This window comes from Drosophila santomea, chromosome 3L (assembly GCF_016746245.2).
Source record: "Drosophila santomea strain STO CAGO 1482 chromosome 3L, Prin_Dsan_1.1, whole genome shotgun sequence".
NCBI classification, from domain to species: Eukaryota; Metazoa; Arthropoda; class Insecta; order Diptera; family Drosophilidae; genus Drosophila; species Drosophila santomea.
The window spans coordinates 17,393,448-17,405,520 of record NC_053018.2 but is presented as its reverse complement, the minus strand read 5'-3'; the positions used below and the strand labels follow the sequence as shown (position 1 = coordinate 17,405,520).

The following is a 12,073-nucleotide window of genomic DNA, read 5'->3' as shown; positions in this document are numbered from 1 at the left end:
TTAACCTGGTATTAGTAACTTTCGTAAAGAACTGGCGCTTATGGAAATAAAAACTTATTTTATTAATGATGTTAGGAGTAAGTTAAAATATAAATATATTAATGTCCAAGAAACGAATCATAAGTAAAACCATGCCTTTTTGTTAAATATTCAACAAATATTCCTGGGAGCACAGAACGTGCTACTACTTTCTGTGTTTATGACTGACAAACTTCTAGTATGTTAGTTTTATAAAATTATGTATTATTATTACCATAAAACAATTATTTGCATATCATTAATTTAAGGATTTAGTTATTAGGTATTTTTATAAATATTTGTATCTATAAATAACCTTTTAAACACTTAGCCGTATCGAGGACCAACAAGTTTCTTTTATTAGAATAACCTCCCTTTGATATAATTATGTTTGATAAACTGTTTACTATATTTAGCAGGCGGCTGCAAAGCACACACATTAATGGAATAATGATGCATTAAATGAAAAATTTGTTTTTATTATTTCGAGACTTGTTACATTTTAAAGCGTTAAATGGCGAACATATTTTGAGCACTTATTTCGCTGTTGTTATTAATTTTGCATTTGCCGCCTGGCTTCCTGCTCTTTGTTCGGGGTTACGTCCGTCCGGCTAATGGCCAATTTCAATTCTTTATAGACCATTAGGAGAGCACCCAGGCAGTGGTAACAGTGGTAACAAGTATAACAACTCATTTAATGGGCATTACTCATCTGCGTATACTTGATATGGCCACGCTCCGCGACCTTGGGAAGCGGAGGCGGTGTGGCAGAAAAGAAAATAAAAGCCATAACCAAACCAGATCCGGAGGGCTGGACACGCATCGCGGAACTGAAGTCGGAAATTGGCCTTTGTCTTTGATTTATTACGAAATCTTCGCGCTAATTGCCCTCGGAATGTAATCCACTTCCCATTTCCAGACTTCCTAGTTTCAATTAGACTTCAATTGTGCAGCCAAGCGACCGATCCATTAGTTGGTCACAGGGTCAGCGATTCTATTCCCACGCCAACGCTTTTCAACGCTGTTAGCCCATTTTAGCTATTTTGCATTCATTAATGGGACAATCTCCGGTTTGGTTCAGTTGGGTTATCTAATGAATGCGAAACCCCCTGATCATTTGGCTTATATAAATAAACATTGGAGCCAAGTTCAAGACGTTAATTGTCTGAAATGAAAATAAAAAAGGCGCGAGCCAGTTCGTGAGCACATCTGGACTGCGTTTCCATCACTCACCCACCAGCGGGCTCTTAATTCTCGACCTGTCAGCCAGATCTAGTCAATCAATTGGCTTAGAGAACGTTCCGATCCCCATTTGGCTGGCCGTAATTTAGCTGACTTGGCCAAAAGGGTTTAGTGCGATAGCAAAATGGCAAAATGGTAAAATGGCAAAATAGCAAATCATGGTAATTATGAACGGGCCGTGCCACTTGCGAAATTAGTCGACTTGGCAAACGCTACGTGCATTAATTGTGCGGTCACATAAATCGGACCAAGAGGGCGGGAGTCGAGGGGGCGTTCAGCAGGTGGCGGTGTAACTGCAGCTGCTGCCCGATGAGTTCAAAGCTACACTGGGCTACATAACTCAATATCTATAATATGCATTTTTCTAATCCAACTCTACACAGCAGGCCAGTGTCTAATGCCTCAATTGCGAATTCGAATTTCAAATATGTGTCATTTGCGGGCGCAACAATTTTCCTCATCTCCATATACAAATGTGCAAAACTTTTTGCCGGATTTTTACAACTGCTGAGTTATGAATGCAAATGCTAATGCAACGGCTGGCTATAAATCCCCCGACCAATATATATCTATATATATCCATCTGACTATCGATGTAGTGCATCGGCAACAGATGTGAAATACTCGAACTAAAAAAAAGGCACAAGAGAATCTACAAATTAGACACGATTTTTTTCAGCTGGCGAACACGATTCTAGACTCACATATGCAAGGCAAACGGAATGACAACTTTTAGATACAATATTAAGTATATACTCGTATATATACAGATATCCATCTGTATGCATATCAGAGCGGTCGCGATGAGGCTGCATTTAATTAAGCAGCAGCCGTAGGTGATAATCAGCAGCTTACCCTTTCTGCTAATTGGACTTAAATTGCAGCCCACAGAGTCATACCCGATCTTTGGTGGCCTTGTCTAGGGCTCAGCGCTCACAGCTCACAGCTGTGCACACAATCTGGTCGAGATTTATGGCCATACGCTATAGTCACCGCCGATCTGTCTCTCGTTCTCGAGCGGAACAGCTGGCAGCGTTTATCGCCACTCAGAAGCGTGTGACACGCCTCCTCCTGCCACCGCCCCCGAAAGCACCCACCATGCAACCACCCCACCAAATTGCATATCAATCATTCGGATGCAATTGACCCTGGCAGCTGATCAGCTGGCAATTGGCCCATTCGGAATGCATTCGATTCCATTTGATTTGATTACTTTGTGCGCTTTTTTTCGGCCAATGATTCAGCACATCTGGCGCCAGCGAAAATTTATGCAAAATATATACACATCAAATATTTCAAATATGTTGACTGCCTTTGATTTTGATATGGAATTCTCAGGCAAATTCTTTGGAAACTGCGAAATGCGCAAACCGCAAATAAAATTTGCAAAAAACAGCAATCAATTTTAGTAAGAAAACGCAACTGGCGCCAGTTTTTTGTTTACAAATTAATACACTGCTAATTGGAAGGGATAGTACAAAAGATTTAAATTGGATTCTCTTTATTTATTTTTAATTGCTGCTTAATACGTTTTTTGTTTAATGTTAATCGAATTTAAATTACACATTTATAAAAATTTATAAAATATATACGCTTGAAATAGTTTCTCGATTTTATGGCACCTTAATTTGTGATTTTAGCACAATTTTATAGTGTACTACCTCACTTACCTTTATTCAACTATAAATTTTCTTCCTGGTCTTGCTTTATTTAAATTTTTGTTATTGCTGCGGTTGACTTATGAGCCTGCGTGACTTTTGTTGACTGCTTGTATAAAATTGGTCAATGAACGCGTTTGTTTATGAAAATGAGTTCGAGTCTGGTTTTATTGCCACTCTTTGTTAGATCAACTCAGGCTACTAAGTTGTGTATTTCTTTATTTTTTGCTTAATGCATTTTGGGGTTTATTAAGTTTGAAGTTCTTCTCATTGGGCGTCACTCGTTTTCTATGTATATTTGCATTTAGCTGACGGATTTGATAAAGAATTCTTAAAAACACACACGAGCGAGAAGTCTTTGGGTGGAAATTGTTTTGAAACTTTGATTTTTTTTCGTTTTTTACGGAGACTGAAAGGTGTGGGACTCCCGATGCCGGACAACGCCAACTGACAACTGTCAACCCAAAACAAACATTTATCGCTCGACAAAAGCCTCGACCGCCGAGCAGACGGTACATCAATTTTTCATTTAATTTAAATTTAAATTCAACTTAGGCTACTCAGTTGCTGTGTTCAATTGTCGGGACAGGCGCAACGAATGCTCTTCGCCTTGCATTCCATTCGCGGTGACGTGGCTGCGATCTTTTGGGCGGCTCATTATCTCTGGGGCAGCTGCCAGGTCACGTAACACACGAAAATAAGTTCTGCCCGGGACAAAAATCAATTTTACGTGCCAAAACTCATCGATGCCGATGGCTTGTACTCGCCTCAAGATGGGCGGACCGAGGGCGAGTGGGCGTGGCCCAGCGACAATTATAGTTCATTTAGGCAGCGCGGCAGCATTTGTATGCCGCCGAGCTGGGTTACTGGAAATTTTGTGCCGAGGCACGGGAAAGGTCGAAAAGTTCGTTGCCTAAGTCTTTTGATTTTCGTCAGGTGCTTTTCGCATTACCGGAAGCACTCGTTAACTGATGAGCAACTGCGGCACTTGGATGTTCCCAGTGAAGTGCTACTGCCGATCGTGACCACAGGAGGTATAATCATATGATTGGCTGGTGAATTATTTAAGGTGCATTTTCAAACATTTATTATGTTTTGTTTAACTCGAAAATGCTCGAAGTGACTAAAATAAACTTTTTGACAAATGAGATTTGGGCTTTAATAAGCGTATACCTCATGTAATAAATTGAGGTAGGTTTGGGTATTAGACTCAAAACTTTAACAATCATCATAAGTTCTGGTGAAATAGTGCAATTATAAGGTACAAATATTCTATATTGTTGGCATAAAAATGATTCAATTCTTTTGAATGAACTAAAGTAATTATAGGGCAGAATTTAGCAATTCTAAGTAATAACAGTGCAATAATAAATAAAAGATTTACACTGTATTTATGTACTAATTAAGTGATTATTAGCTTTGGTAAATATATACCAAGTTCTTCAGCCAAGTCATGAATTTTTCCAAAGAACTTAACTTCCAGAGTGACTAATTTTTGTTGTGTGATTCACAGACCGCATTCAAATCCGTAACTTATTCAATCAGCATCAATCAACTTCTGTTCTAATTTGCCACTTGAAAGGATCTGAGCAGCGATTATTGATAATTCGCCACTCCATTAATTATTAGAAAGATTACGCTGCAAAATGGTCATAGAATTATATAAACCAATTCGAGTGTGAATACTTTGGCCTAGGTTACTACGTGCCCAGCGTTCGAAATGAAGTCAAAAACTGGTAACCCCAAGCCAGCCAATGAGCATTAATAAATTTTGTTTTAACGATAGCGGAGCAATAACAAAAGGAAATACAAATAATATAATTAATTGAACTTTTATGCGAAAACTAACAGCAAACTAATGCCAAAATGGCAGCATAAACGGTAGCCATAAACATAGACAGATGGTAGATAATTTCATACAGAAAGTCATTGATAAGCGGAATATATTTTTGAGGCACGATAAGACAGTTAAATATTTCGTTCTCTACAACAAACTTCCTGTAATGATGACATTGAAGCACTATTTAAAAATCTGGGTAATTGTGTCTGTCGTCGCCATTATGCTTGAAAATTATTGTTCACTTGAAATGGGTTTTTGGGGTTCTAGAAAACGAACGAGAAAACAAAACTGACCGAAGGTTTTCCGCGGCTCATTTCACATTCTAAGCTGTCAGCGTTGTCATTGCCTTTATTAAGTGCTCTTCCACAAGTCAGTAAGCCTGACCTGGAAAATTATGTGAAGCGCCTTTTGAAATCAACGTATTGATTGATAACTTTTTGTTCATCAGCAATGCGGAACCAAGGCAACGGAGGTAATCCATGGAGATTCTCGCCTGGAGGAGTAACACGGCGCCCAAATCCCAGTCCCTGGTTAATTCATCAGCAATCGATGAGCCAACAAATGATGGCTAACTCAAAGTTCGCACAAATCAAACAACTATCAATCATTCGAGCACACGAACAAATTCGGGTATTTTGTCACAAAAACAAAGCAATTTACTAATTAATGGTTTCTGTCGTCGAGTGGCAGAGTTCACGAATGTAAAACGCTCGGGAAGGGGATGTGGAGCCCCAGGTGAATGCGCGACTTGACCCGGAAATGACCAACAGTTACGCCCAAAAACAGAGGGGTTAAAGCATACTTATGCCCCCAAATGTTGCGAAGAATAGTTGGAAGTGGCAGTTGAAAAGAATATTCATATATGTTATTAAGCTATTCAGAATGGCCTGGGGAGAAAATTAGAACCCTTATAAATCCTACCTGGGAAGCTAATTATTATAAATATATATGTTGTCATGGTTAAAAATACTAAAAGTGTTATTCCACAAGGCTTGTTGCAATTGGATTATATGTAGAATAGTTTAAAATTAAACTAACTATTGTGGGTTACAATTCATAGACTTTAAATTTGGCTTATGATAGAAATGATCAAAATAATGTAAGTTATAAATAGACAATGCGTGAATATTCGTATTGTTCCTAAAGCCCACAGCAAATATTAACTAAATTTGGCTCTTAATGGTCTTAATTTCGGAAAGCTCTTATCCGTAGTTAAATGTCTTTCATCACATCTAGCCGCAAATCTCCTCATGCTCAAAGTTCAAACATCTTATTGAATATTATTTCATGCTTTGTGTAGTTCTACGTTCTTGGATTGGTTTTGTTTTTTCCAATGTCTCGCGTATTGTTCATTAATCGCTGCAAAGTGATGCTGGCAGAAATTCGTTCTTTGTTGTTAATGATATTGTCAGTGGGAGCTGGTACCAAAAACACATATGGCTAGCTGCGGATACGAGTATATATAGCATGTCATGGCAGCATCAGGCATCAGGTGTATTATTGATTCTTGCGTTTGATGTTTTTATGGCATAATAAATAGCATTAAATGGCATTACAGAGGAATTTCGACCAATACCTTGGGTTTCCGCCTCGTGGAAGAGGTCACTGGACCGGATGAATGGACCACATGGATAATGAGTTTAATGGATGATGTTTCTAGGTATTCCACGGGGAATTTTACATTTTTGCCGTGGAATCTCCTTTGCGGTCGCTTGGAACTCACTGACAGATTAATTTCATTTGTTTTTTCATTGGCATTTATTTTTAGTCCACTATTGTTTGCGCCGCGGTGATCATTAGACATTATTTTTAGAACTGCGGGCATTAAGTACGCCGAAAATAAGTCTCGATTCGAAGTGAAGATTTGCCATTTATAAAATGTAAAGACATAATGGCAACCAATTAACCGGAGTTTGCCTGCTCACTTCCGCTTCTGGCCAAGTCCATTATGCCGAAACGTATCCATCTGGCTAGAACTTCGCCTGTTTGGGTCAAGTACTCGGCCTCAAAGTGCTGAAATTGTTTTAATTAAATTTATTGCTCACAAGGCGGGAGGCTCATTAAAAGTCATTGGCAGGCGTGATGTGATTAATCGAGCGTTGAGATTCGGTTGACAAAATTGATGACTTCTGAACGAGATTCAATCGCTCGATTTCGCTTACGTGGGTGGTCCCAATCAGTCCCGTCGCATAAATAATTCTACTTTCAATTCTGAGTTGCGTTGAACTGTGCTTCTGCCCAGGCAGAGGCATTGGCCACGGCATTCAAGAAAAAACTTACAACAGTTAGTTGGTCAATGGGTTATTATGATAATGAACTCAATTGCCGCTGCTCGGAGCTTTGTTGTAATTTGCCTGGCCTTGGGACATGGCTAGAAGATTTCACAGCCAAAAGAGAGAATAGATGGCGCACACAAAGACCGCGGAACGCGATTATTACGATGATTACGATGATTATCATTATCGCGGTGGCCGCAGAAGAAGCACACAGCTGGCCGGAGGTCATCGCGGTTGAGAAAATCAGGCTTACAAGAGCAGGCAATTACACAGCCACACCGAAAAATATTTTGGTTTTCTAAAGATACATTTGGCTTTTGTTTAGGGTGTTTTCCATTTAATTCAGGGTATCATTAGTTTTGGCTGAAAGAATTCCAAATCCCCAATGAAGGAACTTCAGTCCTCTGAAAAATTCAAGGAAAAAAGGTTTCTTTTTCCGAAATAAACTATATTTACATTGTTTTTAGTTATATCAAAAATATCATAAGCTAAATTGTGTTTCTGTTATTTTTATTAACGCAACTATCATGTCTTCAATTAACACAGAAGACATGTAAAAGGTGTCCCTAACATAATTTTCAAAGTAGAACCATTGTGTATAGTTTTCTCAGTGCATCGACAAAAGTGAAGCGGCGTCAGGTTGTTTTTCAGCCTGAGTTCCCCAGCAGTAGCAGTGGCCAGCAGTGATAAGAATCGCGTTGGCTAATTAAAAGCGACCACGAGGCGTATGAGTAATCGGCAGTCAGTCGGCCAGTCAGCCAGAGTGCGCTCAAAGTGATTTATGTGAACTCACTTCTGATTTGAACTTCAGGCGAGCTCTTCAGGCGAGTTCAAGTACGCATGGCCAACAATTTGTATTTGGCCGAAGGCGAAACGCATAAGAAGCCAATTGCCCAAAAGCACTTGCCATTCCACGAAAATGTCCAACCAACCGAAGCAGCTATACCCAATCTATTGTCTATTAATATACAAATTTTCCATTCCTCTGGCACTTAAATGGATATTGCTTTATAAATTGACCTAAGGAACCAAAATGTTCGTTATTGTTAAACTGCGAAGGTGACTATGGTGATATTTACAAAAGGCTGCACATCATTTGATAAGAATTATCAATTACAGCATACTCGTATACTTGCAGTGCCATTGCTGATCTACCCCTAATGATAGGGCATCGTTTGGCTACTGTACTTGTTCATTGATTGCTTCGGGCAGAAATCAATCAGCAAGGCAAACAGTAACAAAAGGCATTAGAGCTGACCTTCCTTGGAATCGAAATTTTATGTGCGCGAACTTGAGACATTGGAAGTAATTACTGTCAAAGCGGAATCCGCAACGGAATTGAAATTCGCGACAAAGTGCCTCGAAAAAGTTTAACGACTCACGCAAGTTTCTGGCCACAATTAGGCTTAACGAGTGGAGCAATGGATCGGTATCTGGATTTGTTTTGCAGAGATAAGCCGGTGGGTAATTGCCATGTTTTGGCTTAATTGTCGTAGAGATTGCCCAAGGGGTTCTATATATTCGAGATTTGGTTAATTAAAATCAGCAGCGGGAACTGGAATTATGCTTTGAGTGCAGAGCTTTAAATTCCAAATTGTTCGGATCATTGAATTCTTCTTGTCACAGGATTCAGTTCAAAGAAATCTGATTGTTTCATAAATAAGTTAGAAGTTTAAGCAACGCACATAAATGATTTGCTTTGCTGCAAATATCAATATATGTACATAAGTTGGACTTGGTGGTCTGAAAAATGCTTGGTGGTGAAATGATAATACAAACTTTTACTATTTAAAATGTAAATACTCTTTTGTCTATATATAAAACTTGGATTTTATGTTTAAATAAACAATATATATATAATCTGAATATATAATTCTTAAAATAGAAATAGTATTTATTTAGTAATAGTTGGTAAGCTTCGAAACTCTTATCAACTTAATACGTATTCTTTGTACTCAATGTGTTAACTCTATTTTAATTCTTTCTTACCGTTAAAAGTTTTAGAGTCTGGCAACGCTGTTCATTCAAAAAAACAATACCAAAATGTTGTATTTTGCTATACCAGTGGTTTTGGTTGTGGCTCTAGTCGAAACATGATTTTGTTTAATCTTTTGTGGTAGAGGCGAATATTTGGAAAAACTGTGAAAAGTTACTTTCCCTCAATACAGTTTCTTCCAATGTGACCCATTAGCTGTGAGTTGCCAAGCTACATTAATTAAAGGCGTTATTTGGTATACTGGGGAAAAAGAGGTGGGCACACTGTTCGTCAAATTTTTTTGTTTTCATTCAACAAATTCCCTGCCATCAAAACGAAAAAAGTTTAAATTCTATCAAAATTTTAAGAGGATTTCGATTGAGGCCGATCTGGTTTGCCAAGCACCATGCCCGCGGTTGAGGAGTCACAAATACTAAAGTACCTATCGAAGGTAAGACCCGTCTATGAGTCATCCGCCCATTCTCTGAGATTTTTGGTTTCTCTTTCTTCTGCACGAAACGCAATTAACGATATAATGGATTTAATTGCAGTATAAGTACGTGGGTGCCACCAAGAAGGACGTGGTGGACGTGGTCACCTCGTACCGCAGCTTGACCTACGACCTGCAGAGGTTCGGTAAGCATCAGCTGATAACAGCTTCCAAGCTGGCCAAATGCATATGTATGTACATATATTATTTATACATTTTCTTTTAGTGTTTAACGATGGCAGCACCAAGGAATTGTTCACCATACAGGGCACTATTCCCGTGGTCTACAAAAGTAATTCATTATATAATAAATACCTCTTGATAATGCAAGATAATGAATGTTTTTTTTTCACTTACTACCAGATAACACGTACTACATTCCTATTTGTATATGGTTGATGGACACTCATCCGCAGAATGCACCCATGTGTTTTGTCAAACCCACTCCCACCATGCAGATAAAGGTCTCGATGTATGTGGATCACAATGGAAAGGTCTATTTACCCTACCTGCACGACTGGCAGCCGAACTCCTCCGACCTTCTTTCGCTCATCCAGGTGATGATCGTCACCTTCGGAGAACATCCGCCGGTGTACTCAAAGCCAAAGGAACAAATTGCAGCACCATATCCCACGAACTGTGAGTGAAAAGTTCTAAATAGCATATATAATATAGTTAAAAAGAAACTTTAATTTTTGTCTCGCCTAAAATTCTCGATTTCACTAACGTAAATTCCTGAGTCATTTATTTACATGTTGCTTAATACTTTCCAAATATTTATGTTACATACTTTATAAACATTTATCATTTCTCCAGCTTATATGCACCAGCCTGGCGGGCCTGGTGGCAGCAACTCGTTTCTGCCTTATCCTACAGCTGGCGGAGCTGGTGGCGGCAACTTTCCACCGTATCCCACAGGATCCAACTTCGGACCGTATCCCCCGACACCCGCTGGTACAGCTGGCGGATCCGGGTATCCGCCATACATGAATTTTCCGCAACCTTCAGCGGGTGGTTACCCACCAGCAGCGGGATATGTAAGTTCTTGATCAAAATCCTAAAACAGCTTGTTATAGTGTTCATCTTTTCAGAACCCCTCTAATCCCAGTTCCACGGGCACTATCACCGAGGAGCACATCAAAGCATCACTTATAAGCGCTGTCGAAGACAAGCTGCGCCGACGAATCCAGGAGAAGGTTAATCAGTATCATGCCGAGATCGAAACTCTCAATCGCACCAAGCAGGAGTTGGTCGAGGGCAGTTCCAAAATCGATGCCATTATATCGCGTCTCGAGCGCGAACAGGTTGATTTGCAAAAGAACATAAGTGTACTAAAGGATAAGGAGCAGGAGCTGGAAAAGAGCTTGGAAACTCTGGAAAGCGCCGAGGCCATTAACCCCGACGAAGCAGTGACCACCACAGCGCCTCTATACCGACAGTAAGTTGAATGTTAGCTCTAACAGCAACATATACCGCCTACAAAGAACTCCCAAGATTAGCGTGTTGCTTTTACATTTTGCAAAAGTCTTAATACTTGTTTCACTTGCAGGTTACTCAATGCCTATGCCGACGAAGCGGCCACTGAGGATGCCATCTATTACCTAGGAGAGGGTCTCCGTGGAGGTGTCATCGACCTGGAGACCTTCCTCAAGCACGTACGCCAGCTGTCCCGGAAACAGTTCATCCTGCGGGCCACAATGCAGAAGTGCAGACAAAAGGCTGGTCTAGCCGGATAGAAGAGCCATGATTTTTTTCGACGGGGTAGTGCGAGCACGTGTAGACGATTTATATGTTAGCATAAAATATATTCGAAATTGTTTTAAGCGCAAATTGAATCTTTAAAATTGGAATTACAATACACCTTAATAAAACGAAGGCCTCATGTATGATTACGCCCACGATCAGATCTTCAGTTTATTTCTATGCGGAATGGTCTTTTATCTCATACGTAAATACCGACGGTTAGGAGTAGGAAAACGATACCGAATCCCAGGAAAATGGAGGCACACAGGCTAATCAGCAGTTCCTTTATTAAGGTACTCTCCTTCGAGCTTTTCCGGGACACCACGAAGATGAAGAACCAGGCGGTGAAGAAGGTTCCGATGACCAAGAGAACGGTAGCAAGGTGGGGGAAAACGGCCGGGTTAACGGGCGAAACGTAGCGCTGCATCACGTCCATTCTAAAAGTACAAGTTAATTATCCAGTTAAGCTATAAATTCAGCACACTTACATTGTATTTTAACTCTAATTACTTCTTGTTATTTTTTAACGCAAATTGTACGTGGCCCGGCAGCTAGGGTTGCTTCTCCTGTTATCGTTATTGGTGGCACCCACAATCGATTGCTTACAAGTATCGAAACACAAGAACTATTTTTCGGAGGAAGTATAAAATTTTAAATTAGAAATCACTTAAATGATTAAAAATTAACTGGGTAGGAAAATAATTTTAATTCTTTAATGTCACATTGGAAAATGTTTTACATTCAGTGTTAATTTGAGTACTGAAACCAATTCAAATGTTATTCGTTGTTATTAGTGTTGTGCGTTTTCACTATTCGGCAAGAAATGAATTA

At 39.6% G+C, this 12,073-nt stretch overlaps 2 protein-coding genes across 2 annotated transcripts; one reads left to right on the top strand and one right to left on the bottom strand.

Annotated features, from left to right (window-relative positions):
* Positions 1 to 9,291: 9,291 nt before the first annotated feature.
* On the top strand, positions 9,292 to 11,403 carry LOC120448610 (tumor susceptibility gene 101 protein). The gene is made up of 7 exons (XM_039630720.2): positions 9,292 to 9,460; positions 9,561 to 9,645; positions 9,726 to 9,791; positions 9,863 to 10,138; positions 10,316 to 10,536; positions 10,591 to 10,937; positions 11,049 to 11,403. The coding sequence occupies exons 1-7, from the start codon at positions 9,416 to 9,418 to the stop codon at positions 11,233 to 11,235; spliced, it is 1,227 nt and encodes a 408-aa protein (XP_039486654.2). The 5' UTR covers positions 9,292 to 9,415; the 3' UTR covers positions 11,236 to 11,403.
* LOC120448616 (transmembrane protein 258) lies at positions 11,384 to 11,885 on the bottom strand. The gene is made up of 2 exons (XM_039630729.2): positions 11,731 to 11,885; positions 11,384 to 11,679 (listed from the first exon to the last, which is right to left on the bottom strand). Exon 2 carries the CDS (start codon positions 11,676 to 11,678, stop codon positions 11,442 to 11,444), a length of 237 nt encoding a protein of 78 aa, XP_039486663.1. The 5' UTR covers position 11,679; positions 11,731 to 11,885; the 3' UTR covers positions 11,384 to 11,441.
* Between the last annotated feature and the right edge of the window lie 188 nt (positions 11,886 to 12,073).